This window comes from Herpailurus yagouaroundi, unplaced genomic scaffold (genome assembly GCF_014898765.1).
Source record: "Herpailurus yagouaroundi ecotype Mexico unplaced genomic scaffold, PumYag 140, whole genome shotgun sequence".
In the NCBI taxonomy this organism is placed as follows: domain Eukaryota; kingdom Metazoa; phylum Chordata; class Mammalia; order Carnivora; family Felidae; genus Herpailurus; species Herpailurus yagouaroundi.
This window is the reverse complement of record NW_024412395.1, coordinates 80,632,525-80,650,695: the sequence shown is the minus strand read 5'-3', so window position 1 is coordinate 80,650,695 and position 18,171 is coordinate 80,632,525. Positions and strand designations below refer to the sequence as shown.

Below are 18,171 nucleotides of genomic sequence, written 5' to 3'. Positions count from 1 at the left end.
ATCTTTTGGGAACAAAAGTTTAAAAGAACTTAATTAATGAGCTTATTTTCCAGTATTTTTTATCCAAACTGGAAATTCCCTAATAAAAGCTCATGTGTTCCCTCTAGCCACTCTTGTGTTCTTTCTTACATAGATGTTCTGGTGAGTTAACTTGAGTGTATAAATATATTTGCTATTTTTGCCATGTATAATAGGCCCAAGGTAAAGAATGCATTTTATTCATCATCAGCTCAATTGCTGTTTTGTGGGGGAACAAACTCGTATAAATTTATTTCATTATTTCCTTATTAATTAAAAAAAAAATGGATGAGTCTATGGTTATATGGAAAAGGAGGGATAGTCGGCGTGGCTTAGTATTTTTCAAAACCCACGGCCAAGTCTTTATTTCCATTTGAGTTTTTTAGGTAATACAGGTCATGTGCACATGCCCCTAAACTACCACAATACTTCAGAGAGATTACGACTTGATAGCACACCTGGACAGAAACAAGTCCTCATCATTCATGTGCCCAACTCACGGGCCCCTTTACTTGACTTTTAAAGCCAGCCAGTTGCCCTTTGTTCTAAAGCTAGCTAATCATAGTTTTATTGGGGATTTTTTGCTTGTTTTGTTTTGTTGTGACGATTTGCTTTTTAAACAAATGGCACCTCAGAAATGCTATATCATACACAATGTATATTCTGTGTAATATTTAAAATTATACATGATATTCTACATGACATGAAGACAACCATGTCTTGTTAACACTGGTGCTTTCTTATGACCTGGAAGTATAAAGCTGATTTCTTAATTTTGGCCAAAATAAACCTCTAGTATTTTTATTCTAGTGCATAATTTTCTGCTGCTCTGACCTATTCAAATAGTAGTGAATGTTTTAGATGTTAGTGAATGTATCTATTTTATTCCCTGCTCATTTTATCTTATCATGGTCATTATTTTGTCTTTGAACACTTGGAAACTGCTCCTGTAATAGCCTACAATGGTAGCCATTTGTAGTGGATCCATTCTAGGACTTTGTAGGATGAGGCTGAAGGAAAGGAATAATAACCCTTCATTTTCATTTGAAAGTAGCCTCCTCCAGTTGGTAGAATTCTCATTATTTTTCAGAATGTTACAAGGTGATATTTGTTAGAAGATGAATACCTGTGGAATATTCTATGCTTGAACCAAATTCTCTACAACTGTGCTTTTGAAAATTAAAAAAAAAAAAAAATCAGCAACAACCCTATTTTGTTAAACCTAGAGGGGCCAGAAGTTTGCTGATAAAATTTCTAGTTAATTCACTAACTCCTTCCTTTTTTTTTTTTTTTTGTAACCTTCAGATGGTGAGGTCTACAGCTTTGGGACTCTTCCCTGGAGAAGTGAACCAGCAGAGATTTGTCCGAGTAGCCCCATTCTAGAAAATGCCCTGGTCGGACAATATGTTGTTACTGTGGCATCAGGGAGTTTCCACAATGGAGCAGTGACAGAAAGTGGCGTAGTGTACATGTGGGGGGAGAACTCTGCAGGCCAGTGTGCAGTGGCTAACCAGCAGTATGTTCCAGAACCAAATCCTGTCAGCATTTCTGATTCTGAGACCAGTTCTTTGCTAGCAGTCAGGATTTTGCAGCTGGCATGTGGTGAGGAGCACACTCTGGCATTGTCAATAAGCAGAGAGATTTGGGCATGGGGTACCGGTTGTCAGTTGGGTCTCATTACCACCACCTTCCCGGTGACAAAGCCACAAAAGGTGGAACATCTTGCCGGGCGAGTGGTGCTACAAGTTGCCTGTGGTGCGTTCCACAGCTTAGCGCTTGTACAGTGCCTCCCTTCCCAGGATCTAAAGCCAGTCCCAGAAAGATGCAACCAGTGCAGCCAACTCTTAATTACTATGACTGACAAAGAAGACCATGTGATTATATCAGATAGTCATTGTTGCCCATTAGGTGTGACACTGTCAGAATCCCAGGTAGAAAACCAGGCCAGCACTGCCATCAGCCCCTCCACTGAAACCCTGGACAACCAGGGAGAAGTATTTGAGAATACGCTTGTAGAAAATGATGTGCCTGTTGCTACCGACGCCACGAGAGGTGATGCCATTTCCTCCCAACAAGACACCATGGGAACAACTGAAATTTCTTCTGCCAGAAATACACCATCTTACCCTGATACTCAAGCAGTAAATGAATACGTGCAAACACTGTCAGATCGTTCAGTAAGAGAGAACTCAGAGAACGGCGAAAAGCCAATGCCATCTCAGGTACCTGCTAAATTTTGTAATACAAAGGCATTTCTGGAGTTAAACCATCTGAAGTTTTGTTTGTTTCTTTGTTTGTTTTTTGGCAACTTTAAAATGCTTAAGGCTTGAGTTTAACTATAAATCTGTTTTATCATGCAATCCTAAATAAGGAAAACCTGGATTAATTCAGAATTACTTTTTATGTTCAAATTCTGCCCTTTAAGATATTGAAAGATATCATGCTGGGCTTCTTTTATAAGTAGCAAAATTTCACGTATTTTTTTCTAGTACTACTTCTCCCATGGCTAAATATACTGAATTTTGGTGGACTCCTGGGCACTGTTTTTGGTTTTGTTTTTTCTGAATACTTAAAAATTTTTTTTTTTAACGTTTATTTATTTTTGGGACAGAGAGAGCATGAATGGGGGAGGGTCAGAGAGAGAGAGAGAGAGAGAGAGAGAGAGAGGGAGACACAGAATCCGAAACAGGCTCCAGGCTCCGAGCTGTCAGCACAGAGCCCGACACGGGGCTCGAACTCACGGACTGAGAGATCATGACCTGAGCCAAAGTCAGATGCTTAACTGACTGAGCCACCCAGGTGCCCCTCTGAATACTTTTAATATAACTATATATTTGCAAAGATTCATCTCACCTGTACTGTATTAACTCCAGATTCTGTAGAGAGAAGTCCTTTTCTTTTTTATTAGGGAAGATTACTATGTGGTAGATCCCTCAATTGTAGGCAAACTTAAAACCTCCTGGCATTAAATATTGTTTGAATTTTTTTCAGCTTACTGGGCTTTGTTGTGGGGCAGGGCATTAAAATTTTCTTCATCTTATTTAAACTACTGTCATTTTGAAAACTTATAAATGGAGGAAAGCTATTTACCAGTAGCATACAGTAACATTGGAGTCTCCCTGATTAAACCAAATTGTTTTAAAAGGATAATTTGTTTTTTACTCTTTGTGTAAGTCTTTCAGGTTTGTTTTTACCAGAACTCTAAGAAAACGAAACAAAACAGAAACCTCTAATCATAAAAGAACTGTCCTGTGGTGTTTATTCAGGTTTTTGAAATCACATACCTCTTCATCGTTTATTCGTGTTCTTTACTCTGTCAGGATAAGAACATGGCTTAGAGGTATTTTTAGAAATAGTTTTTATTTCACAGTTTACTCATTGAATCTTGTGGATATCGATTTTTTTTTTTTTAATTAAGCTGTTTGGAGAAAGGTATTATTCAAATCTAAACAGAAACATTCTTAGACTTGAACATGCTTATAAAAAATTTGGACTTTGACTTTTTAGAAGTCGTTCTGCTAATTTATTAAATTTGAAGTTAAAAGTTAATTGTATAGTTTATTATTATTGAAATTGCATTTTCCTTTGGATATATTTTGTTAAATATGTAAATTTTTTGTAGCCTATGCTAATTTTGGCAATGTCTGTTTATATTAAATTTAATTCAGTTTTTGTAAATAGTATCTCAATCATACAGGTAATTCACTAAGAATTTATATAGTCTAGGACAGGTTTTTTCTCCCGTGGCCAGATGTAACCAAAAGACTGTCTCATTTTTGTAAAATAAATCATATTTGGCATTGAAGCATATATCTCACAATTGAATTTTATTGATTGACCAGGACTCCTAAAATTATGTCTTTCATCAAAATTACTGGCTATGTATTTTTGTTTTGTTGATTTATTTATTTTATGTGTTGCTAAATATAAGTAGAGGAGCCAGTAAGAACAATAAAGTTGATTGAAGGTAGACTTTCCTCGGTCTCTTGGTAAGAACCCCCATGATAGTCACCTAAATACCATCATTGTTTCTATTACGATCCTTCGTACACAAAGGGTAAAAATAGTGACCTTAGTTCTTCTCAGCAAGTTATCAGGGAACTGTATCACCAAGGGATTAATAGGCTTTGTATTTACCTTTTGCTTGATACAGTCTATTTGTTTATTTTGTTGACTATTTTAAAGAGTCCTTTGGTCCTCTGAATTTAGTATTTAATTCAGCAAAATGTATTGAGTACCTAAGGTACTGTGCAGGCAACAGGAATTATTTCCTTTAAGAGAACCATAAGTCGATGTTAAAAATTTTGTTTGTGTTTGGCTTTCAATTTAGGACTAATTGAGGAATGTGTATATACACCCTTTGGGACCTTCTGACAGCGTAAGAGGGAAATTTTTCATTGTGAGCTATGCTGACAAGCCAAAAGCTTTTTTGTGTGTTTAATGACTTTCCTTTAAGTAAACAATGGTGCTTGAGTAAGTTTTAACTGGTGTTCAGAGTAAGTTTCAACTGAGCTTTTATTAAGATATTAGAAAACTTTAGTTTGACTTTCAAATACAGCTGTGAATAACACAAAGAACATTGGTCCCAAATGTTTAATTATTAACCTACCACATTTACTCTATCATAGTGAGAGCAAAAGTAATCTGTCAGCTTAGATAGGTCCTGGATCATGGAAAATAACACATCCATGAGGCAGCAGAAAGACTTGAACTGAAGAACAGAAGTTGGGGGGCAGATAGGTCAGAGGTATAACATTTTTTTTTTTGCCTTTATTTTATTTTATTTTTAATTTTTTTTTTCAACGTTTATTTATTTTTGGGACAGAGAGAGACAGAGCATGAACGGGGGAGGGGCAGAGAGAGAGAGGGAGACACAGAATCGGAAACAGGCTCCAGGCTCTGAGCCATCAGCCCAGAGCCTGACACGGGGCTCGAACTCACGGACCGCGAGATCGTGACCTGGCTGAAGTCGGACGCTTAACCGACTGCGCCACCCAGGCGCCCCTTTTTTTGCCTTTATATGCTGTATCTAAATTACTATTTATAAAACATTTTAGGAAAAGCTTTTTTTAATGTATTTTTTTCTGTATTTCTTAGTAGCAATCTGTGTAAATGTTCTTGAAACTCATCAATAACAATATTTTTTAAAATTTATTTTATGTATTGTTAACCCTATCACCCTTATATATCCAGGGCTGTCACAGTGCACCTCATATTAAAGGCTATGTTTTCCAGACCTTTCTTCCCCTCTCTGCTTCTGTGCTCAATGTTATTAAAGCAGCTGGGGCTTACGTTTGAATAGCATGGAAAACCACAACACTCAAACAAAAGGAAGTACTTTTGATAAGGAGCTGTATTTTGAGTACTCCTATCCATATAATGTATTAGTTAAATCCAGTACCAAGAAGGGATACCTTTAAGTTGAAGATAAAGAGACCTTTGTTTTAGAGTCTTATGTTTGCAAATATGGATGGTTTTGGTTAAACTTTATACTGATTGCTGATTGTATAAGAGATTATATTTTTATATACTTTTTTGTGTGTATATTTTAGCCTCTTGTAGAAGAAGCAGTTCCTAATCTTCACAGCCCACCAACCACAAGCACCTCAGCCCTAAACAGCCTAGTAGTCTCTTGTGCATCTGCTGTTGGTGTGAGAGTGGCTGCTACATATGAAGCCGGGGCCTTGTCCCTTAAGAAAGTTATGAACTTCTATAGCACAGCCCCTTGTGAACCTGGAATTCAGGCAGGCAGTAGTTCCATAGGCCCGGAAGGTCTGAAAGATAGCAGAGAAGAACAGGTTAAGCAGGAGTCAATGCAAGGAAAGAAAAGTTCAAGTCTTGTGGATATCAGAGAAGAAGAATCAGAGGGAGGCAGCCGAAGACTCTCCCTCCCTGGGTTGTTGTCCCAAGGTAAGGAAATAGTCACGTTTTGTAAACTGACTTTTGGTAAATCCAAAATGTTGCTGACATCATGTGCTATATTATAACAAATTAGTAACTTTCCAGATTGCTAAAGCTGGCATTTCAAATGTCAGAATTTATTTCATTTTGGTATTTAGGTGGTTTTAAAAGAAAGTTACATATTTTTCTGCTTTAGAAGTAACTGTAGAAGCTAATTTTTTGTGTGTGATGTCTGCTTCTGCTTATGAACCTTATTAGGAATCTTATTTTATTGTTCTCGAATGTAGCGATAGCCTCCTTATATCATAGTTGGGGCCTATAGTCCAGATAGATGAAGGTGCAGATGTGGCCATTGGGTAAGTAGGGATTTACTGTATTTGACCTAAAAGTGGAAATAATTTTAGGCTTCAATAAGAGAAAATTTCATTTTCAGATACAATTAGCAATAAACTTCTTCTAATATTAAGACTGTTAAGCAGTTGGTTCTTCAGTGTTTCTCAGTTGGTTCAGGAATCTCATTTAGTCATTTAGGTTTTTGCTTCTGAAAATGTGACCTGCACCAGAAACAACAGCAGCATCTGGGAATTTGTTAGAAATGTAGGATCTCAGACTTAACTTCAAACCTGTTGAATCAGAATATGCATTATAACAAGATCCTCAGGTGACTAGTGTATACCTTAAAGTTTGAGAAGCATTGGGTTTACACCAGGAGTTGGTAAACTTTTTCTGTAAAGAGCTAAAAAGAAATACTGTATGATTTACGGGCCACACAGTCTGCGTTATATAATTACTCAACTTTGCCATTGTTGCTTAAAACTATCCATAAACAATACATAGATAAATGAGCAAGGCTATATATTCCAATAAAACTTTATTTACAAAACAGACAGTGGACTCTACCAATCCCTGGTTTACACTATTTTGGGCAAAGCTCTAAAAGTTTCTAGACTATACTAAAACTTTTCTGCTCTGCCCTGTTTCTTGCACTTCCACTTACTTACGGCACTGTTGTGTCAATGAGCACTTCTGTTGTCCTGCCTTCCAATTCTCATTGCCCTTAGATTTTCATCTACACAAATAAAGGACATTTCTGTTTTGAAATGGGAAAACTATTTGTCAGCCTTAGTGTAGTATTTTGTAAAGCATATTCTTTAGAATGCAAGTTCCCCAGGATATCTCATAGACTTTCTATATAACCTAAATGTTATACAAAAAGGGATTCTGTAGCCAAATGCTTGGAAGTGGGGCTAAGTTAAGTTTAAACAAGTGTTTTAATTGCAGGACTTGTCAGGGCCTTTAGCATGCTAATCTGTGTGAATCTACAGGGGGATATAATGTAGTAGACAGCATTTACCAAACTCATCTGACTATTAAATCTCCATAGAATTTCCTTCACAAAAACCGTGTTAGTGTATTTCTTTGAAAACCAAGAGTTGGTCAAAATGGTATCTTTTTTCCCACCCATCTACTCCCTCACTTCATCTCTGATTTGTTTTCAGTTTCCCCCAGGCTCTTAAGAAAAGCTGCACGGGTAAAAACTCGGACAGTGGTTCTGACCCCTACGTACAGTGGAGAAGCAGATGCACTCCTGCCTTCTCTGAGAACGGAGGTGTGGACCTGGGGGAAAGGGAAGGAAGGACAGCTGGGGCACGGTGATGTTCTGCCTAGGTAAGTGCTGCCAGTATTTACTATTAGGAGTTGGCTTTAAGGTCTCTATATCACCATTTCCTCCAGAGGAAATCCTGTCCTTTCTAGCTCCAGGTTATTATATATTATTAATAGGGATTTAAAGCAACAGCAAACCTGTCATGTTAGTCTTGAATTTATACGTAACAGTAAAGGACTTAAGTATCCATGGTGTACCTTTCCATCTCTTCTTTGATGTGTATTCATCTTGGAACAGAAAGGGATGTTTGGGATAAGATTGTATTTCATTGAGGGGCACCTGAGTGCCTCTGGCAGTTAAGTATCCGACTTCTGCTCAGGTCATAATCTCATGGTTCATGAGCTCAAGCCCCACATTGGGCTCTGCAATGACAGCTCAGAGCCTGGAGCCTGCTTCAGAGTCTGTGTCTCCACACCCCCCCCCCCCCGCCCCCCCCCCCCCACCTGCACTGTCTCTCGTTCTCTCAAAAATAAATAAACATGAAAAAAAAGATTGTATTTCATTGGAACACTTGAATAGTTCAAATTTTTAATGTATAAAAAAGAACCAACAAATTTTTTTTTACTTGAAAGATGTTCCTCTGCTGCCACCAAAATAACTGTAATAGCAATATTAAACCATTCATGTAGTTCAAGGAAAAACTGTTGTTTTAAGAAGAACTCATGATATTAACAGATCAGATATTTATGAAGGTGTATAAATGGAGTGATTATCTAAAACAGCCAATTAATGTAAATGTCTCTATTCTTAGCAGAGTGACGGCAATTGTGGAATTAAAAAAAAAAAAAAGAGTTCCCTCTATGGTTGTATTGTATCCTAAATTTTATTGTGTTTCTGCCGTAATGAATCATTTAGTAGTCTTTTGATTCTTAACATTCTGAATTATGATTGTTAATTGGTGATTGATTGACAGAGATTAAATTAAAACCATCTAAGATTACTGATACTATTCAGAAGTAAATTGAATATATATTCGGTATTTTAATTTTTTAATTGTTTTTTTATGTTTATTTTTGAGAGAGAGAGTGTGAGCATGGGAGGGGCAGAGAGAGGAGGAGACACAGAATCTGAAGCAGGCTCCAGGCTCTGAGCTGTCAGCACAGAGCCCGATGTGGGGCTCAGACCCACAAACTGTGAGATCATGACCTGAGCTGTGAGATCATGCCCTGACCTCTTAACCAACTGAGCCACTCAGGTGCCCCAGTATTTTTATTTTAATGTTTTCTTTTAAAATGTTTATTTTTACTCAAAAGCATTTACTCTGTAATTTGAAAAAGGTCAAGATTCTTGCTGAGCCTTTTTACTTGAATTTGTGTGTGTATTTTTTCTTGAAGGCTTCAACCACTATGTGTAAAATGTCTCGATGGGAAAGAAGTAATCTATCTGGAGGCAGGGGGTTACCATTCTCTTGCACTTACTGCGAAATCCCAGGTAGGATGCAAACTATTAAAAACTAATTTTAATTTCATGGAAGGTTAACATGACCAAACTGGCCCATCATTTATTGAGTGTGTACTGTGTGTCAGGCAACAATACTATATCTCATTTGATCTTTGTAGTGTTTTACATTGCACTGTTTATATTATTTCCATTTTACAGATAAAGAAAGGGAGGTTCAGAGAAGTTACGTAGCTTGTGTAAAGTCACACGGGTGATAGTAGAATTTGATTCAACACTGGTCTACCTAACAAAGAAAGTTTCCATAATGTGCTCTTCCCAAAAAATAGAACTCAAGACTTTCCAGGATATTGATGAATTTTTACTTGTTTTTTGATGAAGAAAATCTGTAAATAAAACACTATGAAAAGAAAACAAAAGGTATTTCTTTTTTAAAGTTGTGGGACCTGGGTGTGCTAGGTGGCTCAGTTGGTTAAGTGTCCAGCTGTTGATTTTGGCTCAGGTCATGATCTCACGGTTCACGGGATTGATAGCACAGAGCCTGCTTGGGATTCTTGTCCTTCTTCTCTGTCCCTCTTCTGCTTGTGCATGCATAGTTTCTTTCAAAATAAATAAACTTAAAAGATATGTTTATATGTTGTTAGACTAGAAACAGATCAGTGAAACAGAAATATACCTGTGGACTAGAAATAGACCCAAGTATATATGAGAATTTAATATAGGATAAGTGGGCATTTCCAATCATTTGACGAAGCAAGACTGAATAATCAGTAAATACTGTTGAACCATTGGCTTCTTATTTGCGGAAGAAAATTAAAGATAACTTCACATAATCTACTTCCAGGTGGATTAAAAATGTAGATGTTAAAAAATAAGACCTTACATGTGTAAGAACAAATTTAGGTGGGTTTTTTTTTTCCCCCAGTAACCTCAGGAGTAGAAAAGGACGTGATCATCAAAACCATAAATTAGAAAGTAAAGATATGTTAGCCTATGTGATAATTCAGACCGTGTAAGTAGCAAAAAACACCGCAAATGAAATTAAGATATATAACAAACTGAAAAAAACATTTGTAACATATATGATAAAATGTTACTACCTAATACTAAAGAAAAATTGTCGAATGAGATTTATATTCCATTCATAAAAGAAGAAATAGAGATGACCAGCGATGAATAAAAAGATGGTCAACCACTTAGTAAACAAATATACATTAAAACAACAGCAAAATATTTTCTTACCTGTCAGATTAGCAAGGATTGTATTTAATACTGTGTGCTGGTGAGGATGTAGGAAAAAGATACAGTGCTGACAAGAACATACATTGGACCTTGCTGGAAGACAGTTTGTTAGTATGTATCAAAAATCAGAATGTAGAGATTCATGGACCCAGACTTCTTTGCTTAGGAATTTATTCTAAGGAAATAAATAAATTTACACAAATATATATATTCAAGGATTTTCAATTTTTTTATATTAAAAAATTGGAAAGAAATTATTATGTTTACTTCATTAGGTAATTGAATAAACTACACCCACAGTAGAGTTCTATGTAGTTATCATGACTGATGTAGCTCTATATTTACTGACATAGAAAAATATCAGTGCATAGCATTAAATAAACACATCCATTCACTTTTTCTTTGTACTGTGACAGTCTTGTACAGTGACCATGAATTGCTTTTAAAACCAGAAGAAACAAAACCATTTTCATTAAACATAGGCACTGTAATCCAGTTTCTTTTGTCTGTAGTGGAACATAGGTACTTGTGTTTCTCCTGCAGTGACTCTTCATATATGAAAAGGTGTTCTAGTTATGTCATAGTATTCCTATCTATAGAAAAAAGAATCGTTGGGGTGCCTGGGTGGCTCAGTAGGTTAAGCGTCAAACTCTTGGTTTCCCCTCAGGTCATGATTTCACGGTTTGTGAGATCGAGCCCCGAGGAGGCCTCTGCACTGACTTTGTGGAGCCTGCTTGGGATTCTTTCTCTCTCTCTCTCTCTCTCTCTCTCTCTGTGCCTCCCCCACTCATGCTATCTCTTCTTCTCAAAATAAACTTACAAAAAAAAATCATGATTAATTTTTCTTTATAGCACTTACCCGCATTTTTTATCACTTTCTTTGTAAGAGGCAGTGTAAGACAATTCCTGGGATTATATCCTGGCTCTGCCACTTATAAATTTGTGACTTCTCTGAGCTAGTTTCTTTATTGGTAAAGAAAGGATTTTCATGAGAATTAAGCATTAATACAAAGAGAATGTTGAGAACAATACTTGGCAGGTAGTAAACACTTGAGACATTTTGTTGTTGTTTAACCCTTGGACTTTGTCTTCTAGTGTACTGTTTGCTCATTATCTCTGGTCTTGTTTAAAAGGGAATTTTCTCAGTATCTCTTATTTTAAAGAAGAAAGTAATATATGTGTAACTATTGGTGTGTGTATATATACATAGATACACATGTATATGTTGTAGAGGTTCAGAATTGACATGCAAAATCAGATTTACAACTCTTACCTACTTTCTTGTGATTTTCTAATAGGTTTACTCATGGGGTAGCAATACCTTTGGTCAACTTGGGCATTATGATTTTCCAACAACAGTTCCTCGTCTTGCAAAGGTACTTTTGAGAACTTGGTGATTTTTTATAGCAACTTATTTCAGAATTCTAAGTTATAACACTTAATATTTCTCTTTTGTGTTTTAAAAAATTAGGATTTTATATTTGTAATCTAAATTTGTTTTCATGTACTTCAAGTTTTTTTTTAAAAAAAACATGAAGCCCCTTATTTTCAGGCTAAATATTCTTTTTTTTAGATAATATGTTTATATTTCTTTTGTTCTTAGCTTCCATTGTACTTTGAATATTCATAATTTTTTGTCTTCTTTAAAAATAAAAATGAAAAGTTCTTTCTTTTAAAACAAATGTTTCTGGGATTGTGATGTTGACTTTTGAGATTTACACTACCAAATAATGCTTATTATTCTCTGACTTTTCACTTAAGTTTGACTTTTATATAACGTTATGGTGGTGGTATTTTTTTGGTTTTTCTTACACACATAGTCATAGTAGTAAAACCTTTTTATAAATCTTTTCATTTTCTGTAGTGAAGCTAAAAGTATGGATGATTTCTTCACTGTGTATGAATTGGTTTTAGTTTTCAGTTTATGTAATGCTGTTCAGAGATTGGTAGCTTCTATCTAGTTCCTGTGATGTAATTCTAGAGGAGTGTCTATACTAAATTCTCATCAATAGTATTGGTTCCTTTTGTTTTTTTTTAATGGTATTGACTCCTTATGCAAGGTTGGTTTGTTTTTTGAAGGGTAGAGGGCGAGGAGTACACATAGTGATAGCCTAACAGAATGGAATATGGAACTCCTTATATATTTGTAGTTTGATTATGCTATCTCCCCCATCCCAAGACATGCTCCCTCCACTGAGGGACTATAAAAAGGATGGTTCCTTCAACTTCAGGAACATGATTCACATGTAAACTACAGATAATACATATTCCAGTAATTCATGTTTTCAGAGTGTCTGGTGCATCTATCACTTCATAAGACTTTTATTTGCTGCCTTTCCTTCTAGTGCACTTCATTTCACTGAGAGGGAAAGACTTAAATAAAACATTAGGGAACAGTTATTACTTCCTAGTTCCAATCTTAAATGTTTTCAGTATAGAATATTTCAGTGGTAAGCTATTTAATTACTGATATTTTATAACAAAAAAAATATGGCGTATCATTGTTCCCTGTTTTTTATTTCAGAAAAGCAGAATGTGCATTTATTCTTACCAAGGAAAGTTTTGTAACATAGAATGGAGACACTTTGGAAATCAAATTTTTACTTAACACTATACAGTTAGACAAGAGAGAATAAGATCTTAGTTTTGTTACTCATTAACTGTACATATAAAAATTACATCACCGGGATTTTGGTTTTATATTTATGGGAAAGATGAGAAAGACATTCTGAAGTTGTTTTAATTTGTGAATTAAAAGTCAAGGTAGAATGAGATCTGAATTAGTTTTGATTAGAGACTAGAAAGAGGACTCTTCTGCAGAAATTTTAATCCATTCTTTACAAAGTTAACAGGAAGCCCATTATTTGGATAGCCTGGATTTGAGGAGATGGTGTCATGCTGGAAGAAGATGGCTGTGAAGTAGTAGAGACATGCACACACACTCACACAGTCACCTAATCACCTAGGATTTGGAGCCCATCTAGACACAAAGAATCCAACAGATTAGAGGATTTTTGCTTATCAATATAGAAATCACAGCTAAAGCTGGGGCTGGAGGTTGGGGCAGTAGTTTTCATAGAACACTTTCTTCAAATGAAATCTGTGTAATCCCATACATAAAATGGATAAACATGGAGCTACTTTAGTTGAAGGATGGAGGGGGAATGGGGACAGAGTGCTGGCACCTGCACTTCCATGGTGGCTCCTGAATCACTACGTGGAATCCTAAGCTTTGAAAACCATTGGTTTAAGACAGGGGTTCTCAAACTTCTACACACATTGGCATCACCTGGAGAGTGTATTAAACCAGATTGCTGAGTCTAACCCCCAGTAGTCTGAGAGTTTGCATTTCTAACAGGTTGTAGGTGATCGCTGCTGCTCTGCAAAGACTGCTCATTGAGAACCCCTGGTCTCGGGGATCCCTGTAGATGGGCTTCTAAGGGGTCCTGCCTGTTCCAACATCCTGGGGCTTGGTACAGTGAAGTCACATCTGAGAGGTAGTGAGTTCCAAGTGGGAAAACTGAATTTTAGCGCTCAAGGGTTTAGTTGGTTAGAGTGGAATTTTGTCTTGTTAGATTGTTTCTTTCTGTCTTGATTTTTTTTGTACACAGTTCAATGTGAATGGACAGAGGTGTGTCATAGCTGTCAGAATAGGGCTCTAGAAGTTTCTGTGCCTCCTGATTGTAATACAGGCTAAGAACTGTGGGGACTCCCACAAATAACTATTAAAAATTAGATCTATGGTTTTTCCTTTTTAAATTCCAGTTTTTCAGATTTTTATAAAAACAATCCAGTTCTAAATTTAAAAGCTGAGGGGGTGCCTGGGTGGCTCAGTTGGTTAAGCATCCAACCTCGGATCAGGTCATGAACTCATGAGTTTGAGCCCCACATCAGCTCTGCATTCAAAAATAAATATAAACATTTAAAAAAAATAAAAGCTGAACAAGGGATTGCATCTGTGCTGCAATTGATCAGGCACATCACTGGGTGAGTTTTGCCCTCTGAGGTGTGAGTGACTTTGCACCACACCTGTTTAACCTGACATTTCAGTTCTGGTAGATCTGAATTTCTCTTTAATTCCTTCTCTTATCAGATAATTTCTTGCTGTTGTTACAGGTGAACAGTGAAAATGGAGTCTGGAGTGTAGCTGCAGGCCAGGATTATTCCCTGTTTTTAGTGGATACAGAAGACTTCCAACCTGGGTTATATTATAGTGGCCGACAGGACCCTACAGAAGTTGACAACCTTCCAGAGAATCACAGTGGTACTAAGACTCCAGTACTTCTCTCCTGTAGTAAGGTGAACAGGAATTGGATCCTAAGGCCCACATTCTGTAACACATGGGCAGTCTTGTTTTTGTTATTATTTGTATGTATGCCTATTATTATCTCACTACTGTATTTAAAATTGGAAACCCTTACCATTTCCCTTTACTCCTTATCTCCTTTTTCTGACTTACTTCCCTCCACAGTGCCTATCACCATCGAATAACCTATATAATTTGCTTTTTTTGTTTATTTTCTGTCCTCAACTGTAAGATTCCTAAGAGGAGAGATTTTAAGCTCTCTCGCTTACTGCTGTATTCTCAACAGCAAGTCCTTTATAAATGTTTGTTGAATTAACACTCTTGTAGGAATATCAAAAAGTATATTTCATAATAAAATTTCTTGACTGCATTCATGGAGCTCTCAGAGGTAAATTAGAATAGAATTGGAGAGAGAAGTTTTTTTTTTTTTAAGTTTATTTTTGTTTATTTTGAGAGAGAGAGAGAGGAGAGAGAGTGGCAGAGAGAGAGGGAGACAGAATCCCAAGCAGGCTCCACATTGCCAGTGCAGAGCTCAATGCAGGGCTCAAATCCTTGAACCGTAAGATCATGACCTGAGCCAAAATCCAGAGCTGGTTGCTTGGGGCGCCTGGGTGGCTCAGTCGGTAGAAGTGTCCGATTCTTGGTTTCAACTCAGGTCATGATCTCGTGCTTCGTGAGATCAAGTCCTGCATCAGGCTCTGTGCTGACAGTGTGAAGCCTGCTTGGGATTCTCTCTCCCTGTCTCTCTGCCTCTTCCCCATGTTCGTTCTCTCTCTATCTCTCTCCCTCTGAGCTCTCTCAAAATAAACAAACTTAAAAAAGAGTTGGATGTTTAATTGACTGAGCCACCTAGGCGCCCCAAGAGATGAGTGTTTAATTGTAAACAGGAAGTAAAAATTGCATAGGCCCATGGTGGGCTCATGGCAGACCCAATGACTACCAGCAGTGCTCTGTTTCCCATTCCTTCCCTCTCTGTTAACTTTTCATTTATTTACTGCTGTTTACTCCCTTCTTTTTCATTTGGATTTCTCTGCTTTCCTACTTCCTATCCCTTTTTCATAAACAAACCACTGGCATGTTTCTGGTTTTCTTTTTCCTCATTAAAGTAACTCACATCCTCCAAGTGATAATGCTGTAAGGGAATTAACCCTCAAAGCTAGTACATTCTGGGTTTCTTATTCTTACTGAATAATATATCCTACGGATTGTTTTTTTTTTTTATCTTTCATGTTTGTTTTTTTGACTAAATGTATAAGCTATGATTGTGTAGGGACAACATCTTTCTTGCGAAAGGCAACACTGGCCAAGATTTGGCTCCTGACCTATATATAGCCTCTTATTTGAGACATACTAATTGACTCTTTGTAGTTGTTGACCCTGGCTCCACATTCCCCATGAAAAATTTCAGTCTGGATAAATGATGAAATAGGCTGATAAGACGAACAAGGCTCTAACATGTATTTTTAGTTACCATGGGGCATTAAGTAGCTTATTGGGTCTGCAGCTTGGTGGCCTGGTTTGTAGGGATCTGTGTATGCATTCATTATTTTTGTTTAGTGGTGTAATAGGTAAATGACAAAAAGTCCCTTTTAAAGAAAATCCCATTATGTTGTACTTTTAAGATACAAGATAACTTCTAGACCCTTAATATTTTAGCATAGAGGTCTTTTCTGCTTTCGTTTATCCTATCTCATAAAAAAAAAAGAAGCGGGGCGCCTGGGTGGCGCAGTCAGTTAAGCGTCTGACTTCAGCCAGGTCACGATCTCGCAGTCCGTGAGTTCGAGCCCCGCGTCAGGCTCTGGGCTGATGGCTCAGAGCCTGGAGCCTGTTTCCGATTCTGTGTCTCCCTCTCTCTCTCTCTGCCCCTCCCCCGTTCATGCTCTGTCTCTCTCTGTCCCAAAAATAAATAAACGTTGAAAAAAAAAAAAATTTAAAAAAAAAAATAAAAAAAAAAGAAGGTTCCTGAGACATGTATCTCTGACATTTGGATCTTTGTATATTTAGGGTGTCTGTGGTTCTAAACACGTGTAATGTGAAATAAAAGATATTGTGGCAATAAATAAAAGCATAGATATATATAGTTGTGTATAGGTCCAGATACACATATATAACAGTGTTGTACTGGTTAACCAGCTGTAAAACAAAACAAAACAAAAAAATTAGCCGTGATTTGTAGTGTTTGCCAATTTGTTTTTGGTAATTTTACTGTTGCTAATTTCAAGCTACTAGTAGTTTAATAACTAACTTGCAAAATTCCTGAATATTTCCCATTTGGCTCTTGCTAGCTGATATTAGCCAGTGTTAGCACCCAAATTGCTGCTAGTAAATTATATTTTACCTTTAATCTTTTTATTCTCTGTTTCAGCTCGGATATATAAGTAGAGTGACAGCAGGAAAAGATAGCTATCTAGCTTTGGTGGACAAAAATGTTATGGGATATATTGCCAGTCTCCATGAGTTGGCTACTACAGAAAGACGGTTCTATTCAAAACTAAGTGACATCAAATCTCACATCCTCAGGCCTCTTCTTAGTTTAGGTAAGTAGAATCTCCCCTGAACTCCCTCAGTTATCAGGACTCTTACCTGTTCTTCCCGTGTCAGAAGTAAAAAAAACTTCTTGAGTCATGGTTTATTCCTTTCTTTCCATTCTCTTATTTTTTTTAAGTTTATTTATTTATTTTGAGAGAGAGAGAGAGAGAGAGAGAGAGAGAGAGAGAGAGAATCCCAAGCAGGCTCCACACTGTCAGTGCAGAGCCTGACGTGGGGCTTGTTCCCATGAACTGTGAGATCATGACCTGAGCCAAAACCAAGACTTAGACACTCAACCAACTGAGCCACCCCAGGTGTCCTGTCCATTCTCTTATTTTTGTACACAGGCAGTCAACAACTTACAAACTGTTTGCACTTTGTCAGTAGCCCAGCTGCCCCTAAGTATTCTACCACTCCCACAGCTCTTTGTCCTTGTGGAAGTAAGATGTGGCACTTTCAGGATATTCATGGCAGAGAAGCAGAACAGCTTTGGGAAAGTTGATCCTAGGAACTAGACTTCTAAACAACACTTCTAGCCCCACGAGTCCTAAGATAGCTTACATTATACTACCTGAATTTTTCTTTTTTTTTTTTTGTTCTAGTTCTTAGAATTATACCAAGTAGAGATGCATTTAGATTTACAAGTAGCGTCTTAAAATGTGGATAAGAGTGTTCAGGGTCTTATCCCACATTACTACGAATTGGCTAAATCTGATTTCTTTTCTTAGTTGTCGTCAACAAGGAGGGATTGGAGATGAAGAGATAATACAGAGGAAATGGATTACAGTAGTTCTAGAGGGGGGACTACTGTCCATGTACACTAGATCCCGGGAGTTTCTAGGAGGTTAGAGAGGAATACAAAATGGAGGTTGGGGAGTGGCTATTGAAGATCAAATTTCATTATTTCCAAAATTTTTATAAGTTTGGCCCTGCACATAGAAAATAGAGAGGAACTTTTCTTTTTCTTTCCTGCAATCCTTGACCCTCTCTGAGGACCTAGAATTCAAGTCAAAACTGTGATACTTAAATTCTGCCTTATTAGCACATCAGATTTTCCACATTAGGTTGACATTGGTTTGTGTGGGTCAGCCCATTTTATAATGGGAAAGCC

At 37.0% G+C, this 18,171-nt stretch overlaps 1 protein-coding gene across 6 annotated transcripts in view; it reads left to right on the top strand.

Moving 5' to 3' along the window:
* Positions 1-18,171, top strand: part of ALS2 (alsin Rho guanine nucleotide exchange factor ALS2) — a 72,997-nt gene that overhangs the window by 16,943 nt on the left and 37,883 nt on the right. For 5 of the 6 annotated variants that reach the window (XM_040475856.1, XM_040475858.1, XM_040475857.1 and 2 more), the window contains exons 4-10: positions 1,324-2,240; positions 5,571-5,928; positions 7,419-7,587; positions 8,920-9,016; positions 11,524-11,601; positions 14,342-14,524; positions 16,897-17,068. In XM_040475856.1, the coding sequence (XP_040331790.1) occupies positions 1,324-2,240; positions 5,571-5,928; positions 7,419-7,587; positions 8,920-9,016; positions 11,524-11,601; positions 14,342-14,524; positions 16,897-17,068 (1,974 nt within the window). Of the gene's footprint in view, positions 1-1,323; positions 2,241-5,570; positions 5,929-7,418; positions 7,588-8,919; positions 9,017-11,523; positions 11,602-14,341; positions 14,525-16,896; positions 17,069-18,171 lie in introns of those variants that run through there. The other variant, XM_040475861.1, reaches the window with a different exon arrangement.